General features: G+C 36.6%; 1 protein-coding gene across 1 annotated transcript in view; it reads left to right on the forward strand.

The window, feature by feature from the left end:
- Positions 1 to 20,548, forward strand: part of AGGF1 (angiogenic factor with G-patch and FHA domains 1) — a 46,045-nt gene extending 25,497 nt beyond the window's left edge. The window contains exons 9-14 of the mRNA XM_059916600.1: positions 9,463 to 9,564; positions 10,808 to 10,973; positions 12,110 to 12,192; positions 15,333 to 15,460; positions 17,662 to 17,761; positions 19,033 to 20,548. Of these exons, the coding sequence (XP_059772583.1) occupies positions 9,463 to 9,564; positions 10,808 to 10,973; positions 12,110 to 12,192; positions 15,333 to 15,460; positions 17,662 to 17,761; positions 19,033 to 19,233 (780 nt within the window). The 3' untranslated portion in view covers positions 19,234 to 20,548. The remainder of the gene's footprint in view (positions 1 to 9,462; positions 9,565 to 10,807; positions 10,974 to 12,109; positions 12,193 to 15,332; positions 15,461 to 17,661; positions 17,762 to 19,032) is intronic.
- The last annotated feature ends 533 nt before the right edge of the window (positions 20,549 to 21,081 follow it).

Consider the following 21,081-nt stretch of genomic DNA (forward strand, 5'->3'; position numbering starts at 1 on the left):
ATGTTTGCAAAAACTAAAAATTCTGACAATACAAAGTGTTGTTTAAGAGTACATGGAGCAACAAGAATTCTTATAGATTGGTGTGGAATATAAATTGGTCCAACCACTTTGGAAAATGATAATGGCAGTATCAAAGATTAAGGTTTGCATATACTGTGGCTTAGCAGTTTCATTCCTAAGTGTATATCCCAGAGAAACCCTCGTATTGTCCACAAGAAGGGTGCATATACAAGAATGTTCATAGAAGCATTTTGAAAAATAGTTAACCTTGGAAAAAACCTGGATGTCGGCATCAGAAGAATGTGTAGAAATATGTAGAACACGTAGTGGTACAGCCATACAATGGATTACCATTCAGCAAAGTAGCACAACTATGCACAACAGCTAGATATACTTCACAACATAATATTAAGCCAAAGAAGCAAGATAAAAGAAATATATACTCTTAGCATAAATTTGTCAGAACTCATCAAACTGTACATTTAAGAACTATGAATTTCCTGTCTATAAACTGTCTCAATAAAAAATTCATAGTGTGATTCCTATTTATATCAAGTTCCAAACAAGACAAAATAAACATAATTTTTATGGATATATACATATATGGTAAAGGTATAAAGAGATACATCATGATTAAATAAACATCAAACCTCTGAAAGAAAGGGTGGAGGATAGAGTGAAGTACACGTCAGTGGATAATAGTTTATTTTCTTTTAAGTATCTGAGGCAAATATAACAAAATTTATTAAAGCTGGATCATGGGTAGACATTTTTCAGTATATTCTTTTGTATGTTTGAACAATTTTATAAGTTTATACTTATGAAAATTTTTAAGAACTTTATTGAGATATAGTCTACATACCGTATATTGTTTACCCATTGAAAGTGTGTAATTCAGAGGATTTTAGTGTATTCACAGTTGTGTAACCATCGCCACAGTCAATTTTAGAACATTTTGATCACCATGAAAAGAAACATCATACTCAATAGTGATCACTCCCCATTTCCACCTGACCTCCACACCCCTAGGCAACCACCAGTCTACTTTCTGTCTCTGTGGATTTGCCTGTTCTGCACATTTCATATAAATGGAATCGTATAATATGTAGTCTTTTGTAACTTTTTTTTTTAACATCTTTATTGGAGTATAACTGCTTTGCAGTGTTGTGTTAGTTTCTGCTGTATAACAGAGTGAATCAGCTATATGCATATGTATATCCCCATATCCCCTCCCTCTTGTGCCTGTCTCCCACCCTCCCTATCCCACCCCTCTAGGTGGTCACAAAGCACCGAGCCGATCTCCCTGTGCTATGCAGCTGCTCCCCACTAGCTGTCAATTTTACGTTTGCTAGCATATATATATCAATGCTACTCTCTCACTTCGTCCCAGCTTACCTTTCCCCGTGTGCTCAACTCCATTCTCTACGTCTGTGTCTTTATTCCTATCCTGACCTTAGGTTCATCAGAACCATTTTCTTTTTTTTTTTTTTTTTAGATTCCATGTATATGTGTTAGCATACGGTATTTGTTTTTCTCTTTCTGACTTCACTCTGTATGACAGACTCTAGGTCCATCCACCTCACTACAGATAACTCAATTTCATTTCTTTTTATGGCTAAGTAATACTCCATTGTATATATATGCCACATCTTCTTTATCCATTCATCTGTAGATGGACGCTTAGGTTGCTTCCATGTCCTGGCTATTGTAAATAGTGCTGCAGTGAACATTGTGGTACATGACTCTTTTTGAATTATGGTTTTCTCGGGGTATATGCCCAGTAGTGGGATTACTGGGTCATATGATAGTTCTATTTTTAGTTTTTTAAGGAACCTCTATACTGTTCTCCATAGTGGCTGTATCAGTTTACATTGCCACCAACAGTGTAAGAGCGTTCCCTTTTCTCCACACCCTTTCCAGCATTTAATGTTTGTAGATTTTTGATGATGGCCATTCTGACCGGTGTGAGGTGATACCTCATTGCAGTTTTGATTTGCATTTCTCTAATGATTAGCGATGTTGAGCATCCTTTCATGTGTTTGTTGGCAATCTGTATATCTTCTTTGGAGAAATGTCTATTTAGGTCTTCTGCCCATTTTTGGATTGGGTTGTTTGTTTTTTTGATATTGAGCTGCATGAGCTGCTTGTAAATTTTGGAGATTAATCCTTTGTCAGTTGCTTCATTTGCAAATATTTTCTCCCATTCTGAGGGTTGTCTTTTTGTCTTGTTTATGGTTTCCATTGCTGTGCAAAAGCTTTTAAGTTTCTTTAGGTCCCCTTTGTTTATTTTTGTTTTTATTTCCATTTCTCTAGGAGGTGGTTCAAAAAGGATCTTGCTGTGATTTATGTCATAGAGTGTTCTGCCCATGTTTTCCTCTAAGAGTTTTATAGTGCCTGGTCTTACATTTAGGTTATTAATCCATTACGAGTTTATTTTTGTGTATGGTGTTAGGGAATGTTCTAATTTCATGCTTTTACATGTAGCTGTCCAGTTTTCCAGCACCACTTATTGAAGAGGCTGTCTTTTCTCCACTGTATATGCTTGCCTCCTTTATCAAAGATAAGGTGACCATATGTGCGTGGGTTTATCTCTGGGCTTTCTAGCCTGTTCCATTGATATGTATTTCTGTTTTTGTGCCAGTACCATACTGTCTTGATTACTGTAGCTTTGTGGTATACTCTGAAGTCAGGGAGTCTGATTCCTCCAGCTCCATTTTTCTTTCTCACAATTGTTTTGTCTATTCGGAGTCTTTTGCGTTTCCATACAAATTGTGAAATTTTTTGTTCTAGTTCTGTGAAAAATGCCATTGGTAGTTTGATAGGGATTGCATTGAATCTGTAGATTGCTTTGGGTAGTATAGTGTTGATTCTTCCAATCCAAGAACATGGTATATCTCTCCATCTGGTTGTACCATCTTTAATTTCTTTCATCAGTGTCTTACAGTTTTCTACATACAGGTCTTTTGTCTCCTTAAGTAGTTTTATTCCTAGATATTTTATTCTTTTTGTTGCAATGGTAAATGGGAGTGTTTTCTTAATTTCACTTTCAGATTTTTCATCATTAGTGTATAGGAATGCAAGAGATTTCTGTGCATTAATTTTGTATCCTGCTACTTTACCAAATTCATTGATTAGCTCTAGTAGTTTTGTGGTAGCATCTTCAGGATTCTCTATGTATAGTATCATGTCATCTGCAAACAGTGACAGTTTTACTTCTTTTCCAATTTGGATTCCTTTTATTTCTTTTTCTTCTCTGATTGCTGTGGCTAAAACTTCCAAAACTATGTTGAATAATAGTGGTGAGAGTGGGCCACCTTGTCGTGTTCCTGATCTTAGTGGAAGTGGTTTCAGTTTTTCACCATTGAGAATGATGTTGGCTGTGGGTTTGTCATATATGGCCTTTATTATGTTGACGTAGGTTCCCTCTATGCCTACTTTCTGGCATATCATAAATGGGTGTTGAATTTTGTTGAAAGCTTTTTCTGCATCTATTGAGATTATCATATGGTTTTTATCATTCAATTTGTTAATACTGTGTGTCACACTGATTGATTTGCATATACTGAAGAATCCTTGCATTCCTGGAATAAACCCCACTTGACCATGGTGTATGATCCTTTTAATGTGCTGTTGGATTCTGTTTGCTAGTATTTTGTTGAGGAATTTTTGCACCTATGTTCATCAGTGATATTGGCCTGTAGTTTTCTTCCTTTGTGACAAATTTGTCTGGTTTTGGTATCAGGGTGATGGTGGCCTTGTCAAATGAGTATGGCAGTGTTCCCCCCTCTGCTATATTTTGGAAGAGTTTGAGAAGGATAGGTGTTAGCTCTTCTCTAAATGTTTGATAGAATTTGCCTGAGAAGCCATCTAGTCCTGGGCTTTTGTTTGTTGGAAGATTTTTAATCACAGTTTCGATTGGTCTGTTTATATTTTCTATTTCTTCCTGGTTCAGTCTCGGAAGGTTGTGCTTTTCTAAGAATTTGTCCATTTCTTCCAGGTTGTCCATTTTATTGGCATATAGTTGTTTGTAGTAACCTCTCATGATCCTTTGTATTTCTGCAGTGTCAGTTGTTACTTCTCCTTTTTCATTTCTAATTCTGTTGTTTTGAGTCTTCTCCCTTTTTTTCTTGATGAGTGTGGCTAATGGTTTATCAATTTTGCTTATTTTCTCAAAGAACCAACTTTTAGTTTTATTGATCTCTGCTATTGTTTCCTTCATTTCTTTTTCATTTATTTCTGATCTGATCTTTATGATTTCTTTCCTTCTGCTAACTTTGGGGTTATTTTGTTCTTCTTTCTCTAATTGCTTTAGGTGTAAGGTTAGGTTGTTTATTTGAGATGTTTCTTGTTTCTTGAGGTAGGATTGTATTGTTATAAACTTCCCTCTTAGAACTGCTTTTGCTGCATCCCGTATGTTTTGGGTTGTCGTGTTTTCATTGTCATTTGTTTCTAGGTAATTTTCTATTTCCTCTTTGACCTCTTCAGTGATCTCTTGGTTATTTAGTAGCGTATTGTTTAGCCTCCATATGTTTGTATTTTTTACAGTATTTTTCCTGTAATTGATATCTAGTCTCATAGTGTTGTGGTCGGAACAGATACTTGATACGATTTCAATTTTCTTAAATTTACCAAGGCTTGATTTGTGACCCAAGATATGGTCTATCCTGGAGAATGTTTCATGAGCCCTTGAGAAGAAAGTGTATTCTGTTGTTTTTGGATAGAATGTCCTATAAATATCAATTAAGTCCATCTTGTCTAATGTGTCATTTAAAGCTTGTGTTTCCTTATTTATTTTCATTTTGGATGATCTGTCCATTGGTGAAGGTGGGGTGTTAAAATCCCCTACTATTATTGTGTTACTGTCGATTTCCCCTTTTATGGCTGTTAGCATTTGCTTTATGTATTGAGGTGCTCCTGTGTTGGGGCATAAATATTTACAGTTGTTATATCTTCTTCTTGGATTGATATTTTGATCATTATGTAGTGTCCTTTTTTGTCTCTTGTAATAGTCTTTATTTTAGAGTCTATTTTGTCTGATATGAGGATTGCTACTGCAGCTTTCTTTTGCTTTCCATTTGCATGGAATATCTTCTTCCATCCCCTCGCTTTCAGTCTGTATGTGTCCCTAGGTCTGAAGTGGGTCTCTTGTAGACAGCATATGTACGGGTCTTGTTTTTGTATCCATTCAGCCAGTCTATGTCTTCTGGTTGGAGCATTTAATCCATTTACATTTAAGGTAAATGTATGTTCCTATTACCATTTTCTTAATTGTTTTGAGTTTGTTTTTGTAGGTCTTTTCCTTCTCTTGTGTTTCCTTCCTAGAGAAGTTCCTTTAGCATTTGTTGTAAAGCTGGTTTGGTGGTGCTGAATGCTGTTAACTTTTGCTTGTCTGTAAACATTTTAATTTCTCCGTCAAATCTGAATGAGGTCCTTGCTGGGTAGAGTAATCTTGTTTGTAGATTTTTTCTTTTCAGCACTTTAAATATGTCCTGCCACTCCCTTCTGGCTTGCAGAGTTTCTGCTGAAAGATCACCTGTTAACCTTATGGCGATTCTCTTGTATGTTATTTGTTGCTTTTCCCTTGCTGCTTTTAATATTTTTTCTTTGTATTTATTTATTTATTTATTTATTTATTTATTTATTTATTTTATTTATTTATTTTTTCTTTTTTTTTAATTTATGGCTGTGTTGGGTCTTCGTTTCTGTGCGAGGGCTTTCTCCAGTTGTGGCAAGCGGGGGCCACTCTTCATCGCGGTGCGCGGGCCTCTCACTATCGCGGCCTCTCGTTGTGGAGCACAGGCTCCAGACGCGCAGGCTCAGTAATTGCGGCTCATGGGCCCAGTTGCTCCACGGCATGTGGGATCTTCCCAGACCAGGGCACAAACCCGTGTCCCCTGCATTGGCAGACAGATTCTCAACCACTGTGCCATCAGGGAAGCCCTGTATTTATTTTTTGATAGTTTGATTAATATGTGTCTCTGTGTGTTTCTCTTTGGGTTTATCCTGTATGGTACTCTCTGTGCTTCCTGGACTTGATTGACTATTTCCTTTCCCATGTTAGGGAAGTTTTCAACTATAATCTCTTCCAATATTTTCTCACACCCTTTCTTTTTCTCTTCTTCTTCTGGGACCCCTGTAATTTGGATGTTGGTGCGTTTAATGTTGTCCCAGATGTCTCTGAGACTGTCCTCAATTCTTTTCATTCTTTTTTCTTTTTTCTGCTCCCTGGCAGTTTTTTCCACCATTTATCTTCCAGCTCACTTATCCGTTATTTTGTTATTGATTATTTCTAGAGTCTTTTTAATTTCAGTAATTGTGTTGTTCATCATTGTTTGTTTGCTCTTTAGTTTTTCTAGATCCTTGTTAAATGTTTCTTGTATTTTCTCCATTCTGTTTTCGAGATTTTGGATCATCTTTACTGTCATTATTCTGAATTCTTTTTCAGGTAGGTTGCCTATTTCATCTTCATTTATTTGGTCTTGTAGGTTTTTACCTGCTTCTTCGTCTGTAACATATTCTTTTGTCGTTTCTTTTTTTTTTTTGATTTGTTGGTGCTGTATTCCTGTCTTACTGGTTGTTTGCCCTGAGATGTCCAGTACTGGAGTTTGCAGGCAGTTGGATAAAGCTGGGTCTTGGTGCTGAGATGAGGACCTCTGGGAGGCCTCACTCCAATTGATATTCCCTGGGGTCTGAGGTTCTCTGTTAGTCCAGCGGTTTGGACTCGGAGCTCCCACCACAGGAGCTCGGACCTGATCTCCAGCCTGGGAACCAAGATCCTGCAAGCTTTGTGGCATGGTAGAAAAAAAGGAGCAGTACAGTATCAAAGAATAAAAAACAAAATTGAATTAGAAAGATAAAAATTATATTAGGAAAAAGGAAACTATATTGAAGCAACTGCAACAAGGTAAAATAAAACCACAACAGAAAAAAAGAGAAAAAAGGGGGGAGGGCAGGGAACAAGCCAAAAGGAGAGACCAATAACAAAGTATAAAGAATAAAATAAAATTAGAAAAATAAAAAATCTATTAGGAAAAATAAAAATATAAAAGAACAACAATGAATCAACAAGGTAAAACAGAACCCGAATCTAAAAGAGAAAATAGAAAAAAATGCACCTTGGCTATGGGGGCAGAGTTTAGACTGGGGTGGAAGAGACAGGGGTGGGATTTAGTGTGGAGCGGGACCTAGGCAGGTGGGGGGTGACATTTGAGCATGGGGCGGGGCCTAGGTGGCCATGTTCAGGCATTGGGCGGGGCCTCTGCTTAGGACCTGCGCTGAAGGGGAGAGGCAGCATGTTGAAAGGAGGGCCTCTGGAGTGTGGAGTTCCGGAGTTTGGAGGTAGGGCCCTGAGTGAGGGTGTTTGGGTGGGGATTAGGCCAAGTGTTGGAGGGTGTCTCTGAGTGCAGAGGTGGGACCCTGGGTGGGGGGGTGGGGACGGGGCTTGGGTTCTGCGAGGCAGGAGGGAGGCTCTGAGGGCAGAGGATTAGGCCTGGGAGCCCAGCAGGCTCCCTGGTGCCTAACTGGACAGGGAAAGCACTGGCCCCGTTCCCTTCCGTTCTTTTGTGGCCCTCCCCCACTGTCTCCCCCAGGGTCTCCCCAACCACTGGATCCCTAACCGTGGGTGGGTCCCACTGGGTGTAGGAACTCCTCCCCTCCCTAGCCACCCCTCAGGGGTGCTGTCCCTTAGGTCCGGCCTTTACTTTTGCTCCCCCTTACCTCCCTCCCACTCCCTCAGGACCCGTTCGGCTGGAGGGGGCCTCGGTGGGCAGAGGATCAGGCCTGGGATCTGAACAGGTTCCTGGGGGCCCAAGTGGGCAGGGGAAACCTGGCCACACTCCCTTTTGATCCTCTGCCCTCCCAGTGGTTCCCCAATTTCCCCCTTTGGGCGTGGGATCCCTTCCCGTCCCCCAGCCACCCCTTAGGGGCGCCAGTCCCGTCCCGCCTCCACTTCTCCCCCCCCTTCACTCCCCCCATGCCCCACATCCTACCCAGTTGCTGGGGTTTCCTCCCGTCCCCTTAGGTGTCCGTTGTCCCCCACCGGTGCCTGCTAGGTGCCCTAGTTGTGTGGAGACACGAATTCCCCGTCCTCCTGGTACGCTATCTTGACTCCGCCCCTGTAACTAGCATTTTTACTTATTTAGCATGTTTTCAAGATTCATCCATGTTGTAGCATATATCAGTACTTCACTTCTTTTTATTGCCAAATATTCCATTGTTCAGATACAGATATTTTATCTGTTCATCAGCTGATGGACATTTGAATTGTTTCCACTTTTTGGTTATTAAGAATAATGCTGCTGTGAACATTTCACGTACAGGTTTTTGTTTGGAGGTATGTTTTCATTTCTCTTGATGCCTACCTCAGAGTAGAATTGTTGAATCGTATGGTAACTCTTTGTTTAACATTTTGAGGAACTGTCAGACCCCCCACAAAGCAGCTGCACCATTTTACATTCCCACCAGCAATGTATTGTTTATGAAATTTAAAGTTAAATATTTCTGCAGCTCTATATCCAGTTAAATACACATGTATTGAGTACCTGCCTAATATATGTGAGGCACTGTATTACGTACTAAGGGATAAGAAAATTGTAAACTAAATGTAAGCAATAGGGACTTCCCTGGTGGTCCAGTGGTAGAGAATCCACCTTCCAGTGCAGGGGATGTGGGTTCGATCCCTGGTTGGGGAACTAAGATCCCACATGCTGCGGGGCAGCTAAGCCCGAGCGCCTCAACAAGAGAGCCCACGTGCTGCAAACTACAGAGCCCACAGCGCTCTGGAGCCTGCGCACCACAACTAGAGAGAAAACCCACACGCCACAACTAGAGAGAAGCCCACACGCCAAAACGAAAGATCCGCGTGCCTCAAGGAAGATCCTGCATGCTGCAGCTAAGACCTGACGCAGCCAAATTAATTAATTAATTAATTAAATAAAAATAAATAAATGTAAGCGATAATTGTAAGCAGTACAGTGACATTCACATATATGGAAACTTTGTGTAATTTAATTGTTATATAAACAAAGTGCTGTGGAACAGAAGGGAGTGATTAGTTCTGAGTATTGAAAATTTGGAAAAAACAGAAGTCGGCCTTGAATGTTTCAAATCACCTTTCGTATTAAGAATTTTTAATAACATGAACAAATATATTAGGTGAAAAAAGTATTTCAAATTATATGTATAGTATAATCTCAACTATATTATAAAAGTAGAAAAGATAGGACACATACTAAATTATTAATGGTAATTATAGGTGGAATTATAGGTGACTTCTTCTCCTGTAGCCTTCTCATTTCTACCAGAAGCATTATTATACTTTTGTATTCTGAAAAAAATGTATTAAAAATAATAAAAGTTAAATTATGAAGAGACTAAAGTTCATTGCATCTTATCATAGAGAAATTATCTATGGTTTAAAAAAAAGTATAATACTTTATAATTACCTGGTTTCTTTTTTTTAAGTTTCATGCAGAAATTTATTTTGACCACGACTTACAAAGTTATGTCCTTGTGGATCAAGGCAGTCAAAATGGTACAATTGTTAATGGAAAACAGATTCTTCAAGTGAGTATATACTTATTAATTAAATACTTGCACATTATTTTAAAAAGCTGAAATGAAACTTTTTATCCCTCAGGGCCATAGTTATTATACATATCATTTAGTTCAGATTGGTATTCACCCAAATGTGTTAACGTGGAAGGGAATTCTTAGAAAGGGCTAAAAAATGTATACAGTAAGTGGATACTTAACTGTTGAGTTTTGACTTCTAATTATGTACCTGTGCCTTATATTTAGAAATAAATGCATTTTAAAGCTATGCAGAGTAAATGTTCTTACAGCAACTTTAGGGGCCATCCTTTTTGTGTGTGTGTGTGTGTGTGTGTGTGTGTGTGTGTTTTTAAACTTTTAAAGGAAATGTTTTTAAACTGGAAACTCCTTGAAGGCAGGGACTATGTCTATTCAGTTAACTCTTCTATCCCAACATGTAGCAAAGTGTTTTAGCACCTAATAAGATAATATATGGAAGGGAGGGAGGGAGGTCTTATTCTTAGTCTATAGGAATCAAAAATGAGATAAAACTGAATTATCAAGAGAGGACGGAAAAAGGGAAATATGATGCACTTATCTCCTTAACACTTCATCTTTTTGACTGTGATGATTATTCATTTTGGTAAAAGACTGTTTGAAGTTTGAGTTGGGTATTTCTGTGATAGGATTGGGCATGGAGATGGGGAGATCAGTGGATTTTGATAATATAAAAATTAGAGGGCTTCCCTGGTGGCACAGTGGTTAAGAATCTGCCTGCCAATGCAGGGCACAGGGCTTCGAGCCCTGGTCCCGGAAGATCCCATGTGCCGCGGAGCAACTAAACCCGCGAGCCACAACTACTGAGCCCATGTGCCACAACTAGTGAAGCCCACACGCTTAGAGCCTGTGCTCTGCAATAAGAGAAGCCACTGCAATGAGAAGCCCGTGCACCACAACGAAGAGTAACTCCCGCTCGCTGCAACTAGAGAAAGCCCACGGCTGGCAACGAAGACCCAATGCAGCCAAAAATAAATAATAATAAATAAAATAAATATTAAAAAAAAATTAGAAGTTGCTCGGTTCAGCTGTCATCTTCTCAACTAGTAGAATATTATGCATCACCTTCAAGTTTTGTGGAAATGTGTGTGCATATGTCTATCTCATTGAGAACAATCTCAAATTTTTTTTTTATAATCAGACATTACTTACAGTAGACATAAATAAAATAACCATATGTAACTCTTGGGTTTGGTTTTGTAATTTTTTTCTCCTTTAGCCCAAAACTAAATGTGACCCTTACGTACTTGAGCATGGAGATGAAGTGAAGATTGGAGAGACTGTGTTGTCCTTTCACATTCACCCTGGCAGTGATACCTGTGATGGCTGTGAACCAGGGCAGGTTAGAGCTCACCTTCGTCTTGATAAGAAAGATGAACCTTTTGGTATGTGAAACATACTGTTTATGGGCATGGTAGCTTTTTAATTCACTGCGTGTTCTAAAAAAGTATCAGTTAGTTACCAGCTTCATATCTAATTGATATAATACTCTATTGAGATACATTTATAGTTAAGTGAATATTATCAAATGAGACTAAGAAATGACATGTATTTGAAATTTGAGACCTAGACTAGTAGATTATGATTGTAGTTGGTTTTTCTGTGTAATAATTTAGTTGCACTATTACAGCATTAGGTTACTTTATGACCAGGAATGATAATCATTAGCTCTGTTTTTGCTAATCCAGTCTATAGGCTTTTGAAGCATCGCTGCAGTGGTAGCTAAATGTACTTCAAAGGAGTAATTGTGACATAAATAGAGATTGGTTTCCCTTTAACATCTATTTACTGATATAAAAAGTCACCCACAGTTAAACTCTGATGTAAAATAGTAACATAGAAAATAATAGGCCAAGGTATTAAGATTTATTGGTTGATATATTTGCTTTCCTACTTGTAGTTTGTTTGATATATTATCTGTGTATATACCATTACTTTCTATAATAAATAATATTGTAAAATGTTGCTATCTTATTTAAAACCCACTCATCTAAGGCTTTAAAAATTGAAAGATACTTTTAACTAGTAAGAAGTAATTTTTTTCACATCATTTGTTTCCTTTAAATACCAACTATACATGTTCATTATGTATTTTTTGTTTTCTCATACTACATTATGAAAATGAGTATGGCACATTACATAGTAACGTGAATCTTGGGTTCTGTTATTTTTCTTTTGCACAAGCTTATGTTCCTTTGGAAAATTCACAATATTTCTGCATTTGGGTTTCTATTACAGTAACCATATTGAAAAATTAAGATGTTCAGTGTTTCTTTCAGTATCTAAAACATTCCTATAATCTTTGAGTTTTGGTTTACTTTCCAAGTAGACTTAATTACCAAAATGCTGAAAGGACATCATCACAACCTAAGATCCTTTTATATTAATTTATTTGAACTTTTTGTTAATCTGCAGATGGGATACTAGTACTATTAGTTTTTCATTATTAAATAAACAGTATTATATCAGATTTAGTGTTTTGTTTTGTTTTTTTTAAACCAAACTCAATTTTTCCTTTTAGTTGGTCCAACTCTAAGTAAGGAGGAAAAAGAGTTGGAAAGGAGAAAAGAATTAAAGAAAATACGAGTAAAATATGGTTTGCAGGTAAGGGAGTTAAATATTGTTACATGTGTTAAACTGTGCATCTGGTTTTGTATAAAACTGCCTGTAGATAAGCATAGTCCATTTTTATATATAAAACGAGAGCTATTTAGAATGATTCTGAGATTTGTGTAATTCCTGTTAGTTGTTTACTGTTTACCTCAACAACTGTTGAGGTTGGAGTAGGAAAGTGATGATAATACCCTATATTGGAATAGCCATTTCTAGTTTTTAAAAAACTTGCATTAAAATGATACCCTTGAAAAACACAGTTGGAGGACTAATACTGCCTGATTTCAAGATTTATTATAAACTACAGCAATAAAGACAGTATAGTACTGGCAAAAAGATAAACAAATATGTTGATGGAACAGAATAATGAGTTCAGAAATAGACCCATACAGATAGATACATAGATAAATGTGTATATGTGTGTGTGTGTGTGTGTGTGTGTGTGTGTGTGTGTGTGTGTGTGTATGATTTTCAGCAAAGGCATGAAGGCAATTTGGTGGAAAGAGGATGGTCTTTTTTCAGCAATCAGTGCTGGAACAATTAGATAGCCATATACAACAACAACAACCTTGATCCCCACCTCATAACATATTAAAATGAGCTCAAAATGGACTATACATATAAATTTAAAACGTAAAACTATAAAATTTCTAGAAGCAAACCTTAAAAAAAAAGTCAAAGATTTGTTAAGGTATCTAACACTAAAAGCACTATCCATAAAAGCACAAATTGTACTTCCTCCAAAACTTCTGTTCTTCCAAAGACACGATTAAGAGAATGAAAAGATAAGCCACAGACTGGGAAAAATATTCGCAAATCATATATCTGATAAAAATCATGTATCTTATACCTAGAGTATATAAAGAACTCTGAAAACTCAATAAGGGAAAACAACTTAATTTAAAAATGAGCAAAAGATTTGAATAGACACTTCACCAAAGCAGGTGGCAAATACACACATGAAAAGATGTTCAGTATTATTAGTCATTGGGGAATTGCAATTTAAAACCACTTAAAAAGACTGACCATACTAAGTGTTGGTGGGCATGTGGAGGAACTGGAACTCTCATACACTGCTGGTGAAAATATAAATGGTGTGATTGCTTTGGAGAAGAGTTTAGTACTTTGTCTAAAAGTTAAATATACACCTACTGTATTAGTCACCATTCTACTTCAAAGTATTTCATTTCTGTCCAAGAGAAATGAAAGCACATGTTCATACAAAAACTAGTGAACAAATGGTCACAGCAGCTTTTTTTCTAATAGCCAAAAACTATCATAAATGGATAAACTATGTTAACTCTGTATGGTCAAACATTCTAGCAATAAAAAAGCATAAGCTATTGATACAGACTACAACATGGATGAATCTCAAAATGATTGTGCTGAGTGAAAGAACCAGACAAAAAGAGTACAGTTGACTGTTGAAAAACCCGGGGATTAGGTGTGCTGACTCTCACCTTGGTTGAAAAATCTGCATATAGCTGGTACTCTCAGCCCTCTATGTCTACAGTTCTGTATACCTGGGGTTCTGCATCCACAGATTCAACCAGTTGCAGATCGTGTAGTACTGTAGTATTTACCACTGAAAAAAAATCTGTAAGTGGATCCACGGAGTTCAAACCCATGTTGTTCAAAGATCAACTCAACCATACTATATACTTCGATTCTATAAAATTCTAGGAAAGCAAACCGAATGTATCATGGCAGAAAGATCAGTGGTTGCCTGGCTACAGGAGAAGATGCACAGGGAGAGGGGCTGGAGGGATAGATTACAAAGAAGGATGAGGATACTTCTGTGGGAGATGAATATGTTTATTATCTTAATTGCGATGGTTTCATAAGTGTATACGAATCTCAAAAGTAACTGTGCACTTTATGTGTAATTTATTGTATGTTAATTATACCTCAGTAAGGCAGTTTAAAAAAATTACCATTTAATCCTATAAGTAGACCAGGAAAGTAATTAATATTGCCAGTTTACATTAGAGAAACTAGAGCTGGTCACCTACCTACTAAATGACAGAGCTAGATATAGGATCTAGGTCTTAAGTGTATTTGTCCATTGTTTTTTACACTTTATGAACAAGTCAGAAAAGATGCTGCCAAAATAACATATTTTTATGCAGAATTGTATTTTTTGTTACTGTTGTACTAAGGGAGAGAAATCATAATAGAAAAAAATGTTAAGAGGTTAATTTGGGAGGAAAATAGATATGTAAGGAGAGACTAAAATGTTTTTTCAAAAATTTTAGCTCAATTTCTACATCATTTTCTGGGGGGAATACCCATTAGGGTTGGTGGTCTGTATTTTTCTGTTTTGAAAGCAAAATTAAGTAAAAACTTCTGTGGTACTTTCCTTGCATTGCTCTAGCAGTCCGTAGCATCTTTTTGGATGAGTGTTGTACATTTTATGTAAAGATTAGCAAATAGTAACAAAGGGGAGGAGGAGCTTTTGAAACCCCAAGCTGAATTGCCTGTCTCTTCTGTGCCACTGCCATATCTTGTGTATACCTTAATTGTTGAACCAGTCATACTGTAGCATGCTGAAGACTGTGTGTCTGCACTTCCGGATTATAAATTTCTTTGCATTCTGTCACCTAGCATAGGGCATAACTTACTCTTTACTTAGAAAATATTTGTTGAGTGACTGATTAATCATATAATGAAGCTGTATTGAAGCAAAAAGCTATTATTATTGCCAGGGTAAAAGAGTATTTATTTCCTTTTATCTATTTTTTAAAGACTTTCTACATTTTTCCCTTCTAAGGAACAGTATCAAAATATTTTAGGTCCTTTGGAACTTTCAGTTCCTTAGAGAAAAGGAGAAATCGATTTTTTCCCCCAACCCCAGGGGTTCTCCATATTTTTTTGAATACTTGTAGTTCATATGAGAATATGAGTACACAGCACTGATTCAAAATATACTATATTTTCACTATATTAAAGGGGATAGAATAGAAATATTCAATAATGTAATTGTCTTAATTTGTATCATATCTTAATTTATATCATGGCTTGTTTAATGGAGACCACATTGAACCATATTTGCTAAGCAAGGCAAATATACAGACATTATATTTTTATTTATCAGTTTTGTTTTCCTCAATGAATATTTCATGTTTATGAAGAATACAGACTACGAAGATGAAAAGGCTTTGAAGAATCCAAAATATAAAGATAGAGCTGGAAAACGCAGGGAGCAGATAGGAAGTGAAGGAACTTTCCAAAGAGATGATGCTCCTGCATCCGTTCATTCGTAAGTATTAAATTTTAATTGCTTGAAACAGTCTTTGTACCATAATCACGTTCATAGGGTAATGTGATTTATAGGGCTATATTATCTGCTAGGTAACCTTTATAGGAATAATATAGAACAAGATGGAAACACTACATCTGTTTACATTTTCCTCTAATATTGGTATTGCGTTATTCCCTAGAAAATTACTGATCATATATGTAAGTATACATACAGATTTATCACATACAAACTTAAACACACATATATATGCATAGCTAACATTGTAGCCACACAACTGAGTGACCATACTTTTATATATTAGATATTTAGGAGGCTGGGCTAGTAAGAAATTGGTATGGACTGATACTTTTAATAGTTATTTCAGAACTCAACTGCTTCTGTTCTTGACCCTGAAATACTATTTTTCTTACTTTTTTGGGGTGGGGGGCGGCTGCGTCGGGTCTTAGTTGTGGCTTGCGGGATCTTAGTTGTGACATGTGGGATCTTTCTTTGCGGGGGCGCAGGCTTCTCTCTAGTTGTGGCGCGTGGGCTTAGTTGCCCCGTAGCACGTGAGATCTTAGTTCCCCGACCAGGGATGGAACCCGCATCCCCTGCATTGGAAGGTGGATTCTTAACCACTGGACCACCAGGGAAGTCCCTTACTTATTTTTGATCCAGTTCTTTTCTCTTGGTGAAGTAGCATTGATAAACATGAAAAATGTAATTTTGAAGCCTACAAAATGATTATATTTCTGCGTTTAATCATATATTAGCTACATTTTGTTTCTCAGAATATAAATTCTAGGTTTAGTTAACATTTAAATCTTTCATGTAGAACTAACAATTAGTTACTAAATTTTGACTTATTATCATTTTATTGATTCTAAGATACACTACTTGGATAGAATTTTACAGTTACATGTGACAGCAGTTTTTTCTTAATGGTACATAGACTAACAGTGCATCTTAGAATTTATGGAGTCACATTTTATGAAATATAGCATTTTAAACTAGATATGCTAAGCAACATGACAAATATATATATATATATATTTTTTTTTTTGATTAATTTATTTATTTATTTTTGGCTGTGTTGGGTCTTTGTTTCTGTGCGAGGGCTTTCTCTAGTTGTGGCGAGCGGGGGCCACTCTTCATCGCGGTGCGTGGGCCTCTCACTATCGCGGCCTCTCTTGTTGCGGAGCACAAGCTCCAGACGCGCAGGCTCAGTAGTTGTGGCTCATGGGCCTAGTTGCTCCGTGGCATGTGGGATCTTCCCAGACCAGGGCTCGAACCCGTGTCCCCTGCATTGGCAGGCAGATTCTCAACCACTGCGCCACCAGGGAAGCCCGACAAATATATTTTAAGGTTTAATATTTTTGAAATAATTGCTAGAGAATATGAAGATTGTATTACAGTTAAATTAGAAGACAGAAATGAAAAATGAAATCCATTGGTCTGACATTGCTTGGGTTATCGTTATTGGAGAGCTAATTTACATATTTTGTAGAACTGAAAAGACAATGTGATAGAACATAAAATTAAAATACCCTTAAATTAATAAAACAAAATGCAAATAGTTAATGAGAGGTTTAGTTTCGTTTTATTTTAACTTTTTTTGTTGATGTTAAATTCACAAATGTAAGTATCAATATCAGTGATGTATCGTAAGATTAACACATTGCGGAATACACGTCTTGGTCAAGAAATAGAAAATTATCAGTAACCCCAGAAACCTACCCTCCTAGTGTCCCCTCTTAATCACTATTTCTCTCTCCTCCCCAAAGGTAACTTATTCTACTGACTTCACCAGCATCAGATTAATTTCACTTATTTTTTAACTTTAAATAAATGGAATAATTTAGTATTTATTTTGTGTCTATATTCTTTTTGTCCAGCATTACTTTGTTATGTTAGGTACATTTTATTTTCATTGCCATATAATTTTCTCTGTATGAATATGCCACAGTTTATCCACTTTATTACCACTGATGGACATCTGGATTGTTTCTAATTTGTGGTTATTAGATTTAGCTGCAAAACATTCCCTTTTCTGTTAAGTAGTATATGTAGGAGTAGAATTTGTGTATCTTCAACTTTATTAGGTAATGCCAAATAGTTTCTAAAGTAGTTGTACCAGTTATTTTTATTTCATGAATTTATTATAAATGTGACTTAAATGGTCTTTTCGAAGTCAACTCTCATCTTACTTTTCTCTAAAGTGAAATTACTGATAGCAATAAAGGTCGGAAGATGTTGGAAAAGATGGGTTGGAAAAAAGGAGAGGGCCTAGGGAAGGACGGTGGAGGAATGAAAACTCCGGTAAGACTCGAGATTTCTTTCATTCTTTATTCTTGTAACGGATATATTTACTGTACTTACTATATGCCAGGTGTTGCCTTAAGTGCTAGGAGTATTGTAGCAAGCAAAAAGAGACATAATTACTACCTTTGTGGCAATCATAGTTACCAAATATATGTGTTTATGATTTGTTTTGTTTTGTTTTTAAAGTTCTTAGGAAGGCTCTTAGAGTTTTTTCCTTCATCAGACTAGGATAGTGAATGTTATTTCCTGAGCCAGAAGTTCTTCTGTGTCTTAGTTATTTTTACTGACTTCTTTACTGTGCCTTGTCCTAACATGCAAGAGCAATCACAGTGTTACTTTATGAACAGGCAGACTCTGTACTAGCTGGAGAATCTGTTTTAGGTTCAAGATTCAGAGCATGTAACAAGCAATAGAGAGAATCATGTCCGGAAAACAATACCGTGGTTTAATTCTATAGTCCCATGGTTCATCGGAGGTTCAGATTCTCTTTCACAAAAACCTTACAAAGTAGTAATATGATCAAAGAACTTTCTTGATGATTACTTGGTACCTAAAGAAATAATGGGTGCATCAGTGTGAGTTTAATGTAAATTTTCTCATTTCATTGAGGTAGAGTGGGATGAACATGGGTTTTGTAGTCAGGTTAGAATATGTGTTCTATCACTAGCTGTGCGACTTAGGGCAAGTTTGGATTTCAGTTTTCATATGTAAAAATGGGGATAATGAGAACTCTTTCAGGGATGTCTGAACATAAAGCCCCTAGGATGGTGCCTGACATATATTAGGCACTCAGTAACTGGTGGCTTATAATGGTTCTCATAATAATGCGAACTCCTCCCCTCCTTTTATGAAAATAAACAAGTTCTCTTTTTATGACTCTTAATGTTTAACTTACCTGTTCACTTACTTAGGCGAGGCTTGGACTGTAGGTTTAAATACATCCATTGCTTTTACTTCTCGTTAGAGTAGATGACAGATTGATTCTGCAGCATCTCAGTGAAATTTGGTGATTGCTATTTAAGGAGCATTCTGTTTTCTATAGAGTCAACTGTACTTATTGACAAGCAAGACAATGTAGAAAAATGAGTTTGAGTTCCATGTATAATCATGTATTTATTCCTGTATGTATTTGATGTATTTGACAGTTTTTTCTTATGCATCAATCTTTTCTGATTCAAAGAATTATAGTTAAAGTACCAAATTGGATACAGCAGATTTCAGTGTGTTTAGATACTACAGTAAGTTCTCGTCTTAACTTTTGGTAACAGATCCAGCTTCAACTTCGGCGAACACATGCAGGCTTGGGGACAGGCAAGCCATCTTCAATTGAAGATCTTCACCTTCTCCAAAACAAGAGCAAAAAGAACTGGGAGAAAGCACGAGAGAGGTTTGCTGAAAACTTCCCCGAAACTAAATCTCAAAAAGATGCACCAGGGACTGTGCCTTGGGTCAAAGGGACTGTAGAGTGAAGGTCAGTCATAGAACACAAAAGCTTTTTTATAGAATTTGGAAACTCTTGTTTAATTGCATACATTTTCTCTCCAAAAGAGTCAGTGGCATGAGGGAACCGTGTCACAGTTTACCCCCTCTTGATTCAGAAATGTGTAATAAAGTGTGGTTTGCAGTTTTTAAAAAACATTTTTAAAAACTAATAAATAGTGACTGAATCGAGTTATGCTGTGGGTGGACTAAAGTTCACAGGGCACAGATGAGCTTATCAAGCTTTGTTACTTTATTTTGTCATTTGCAAGACCCATATAAGCAACTAGCCATATAAGCAAAATTCATGTAACCACTAACTTAAATGTACATTTGTCCTTGTCTCCTTATATTCATTATTGTACGATGCATAACAAAAGAAACATCGAAAGTTTATAAAAACAATTCAGACTATATACATCCTTGTTTATGCCCTTTAGGACCTAGGTAGAAAATGTTGAGAAAACATGGGTAGTGGTGTATAAATGTTATTATATTTGAAATAACCCAAGTAATATTATTGAAGAGCTAATGAACAGCTGACATGTTGTAGAAAATCAGTCTCATTGTTTTCTTCTGTGAAGAATCTGTTGATTTGTACTATAAAGCATTTACCTTTGGTTTGTTTCATAGCTGAAATATTTAGATATGAACAATTGAGTACAGTATTGAAATATTCAGTGTGCTGGCATTTGTAGTTTTGATAAATCCCATTGCTGGCAATGGAGTTGTGCCAGAAAAATCTGATTTCTACTGAAAAAGGGTTACCTAGCCAAGGCCTCAAACTCAAGATACTTATTGAAAACGTCTTCAAATGCAATAAAAAACATTATAACATCAAAAAGAATGATTCATTGAACCAATAATTTAAACATACTGGTCTGCTTTGAACTCATGACCAGCCAGAATTTTCCTCTGTAAATTGGCAGCACAATAATGAAAGGATAACCTCAGATTTTCGGAGACTGCAGTGCAGCTTTCTGAGTGCAGGTGTCACCGCTCTGCCAGTTAACACTGTTCTTTTCCTTTCTGTTCAACTTTTCTCTCAGCTTTTTGCTGGGAAATCAATGCTGGAACTGATCTTTTCTCATAATGAATATAAACTATATAGCTCCTTCATCTACTATAAAGAAATGTCTTCAAGATATAGAAATAGGAAAGGAAAATTCTGGAAAAAAGTATGCAATAGGGAAGATAATTCAGAAAGAAAGGCTACCTGTTGGAATTTCTAGTCTTAATGTACAGGGTACTTGGGAAGAAAGGGGGGGTGTGGAAAGAAAAATAAATGTATTACTAAAGATGAGACATATGACCAAACAATTGTCGTTATTAAAGGCCTAAGATGGGAAAAACCGAGGTCCTGTAACTCTAAAAATCTAGATTAAGTATTTTTCTGTATCCTTTTTGGCCACCTACATACCCTAACACATACACATATATGTACATTAGACTTGGAGGCACTAGGAGTGTCCTGCATTATTTTCTCTAAAGTAGAAAAATTACTCATCTAAATGTGGTTCTGGTGCCGGTGCCCTACATATAGGTAACAATATAGGACCCTCAGAGTAAACTTGCTTCTGGTAGATCTCACTCATTGGGTTAGTATACAACTGTCTATGTAATATTTCCCATTTTTATTATTAGATTGTGGAAAACTTTTTCATTGTTTTCTTTTGTTAAGAAAATGGCAACTTGAAAATGGTGATAAAAATTGAAATATATGTGATATTTGCTTTATTAAAACCCTTTGCAGATCTAAAGTCTCAGGGCTATACTATATACTGGTTAAAGCACTGAATAATGTCTGGTTCTCTTTCTACCTGTGAAATGAGAATATT

The sequence above is a fragment of the Balaenoptera ricei genome, chromosome 3 (assembly GCF_028023285.1).
Source record: "Balaenoptera ricei isolate mBalRic1 chromosome 3, mBalRic1.hap2, whole genome shotgun sequence".
Taxonomy (NCBI): domain Eukaryota; kingdom Metazoa; phylum Chordata; class Mammalia; order Artiodactyla; family Balaenopteridae; genus Balaenoptera; species Balaenoptera ricei.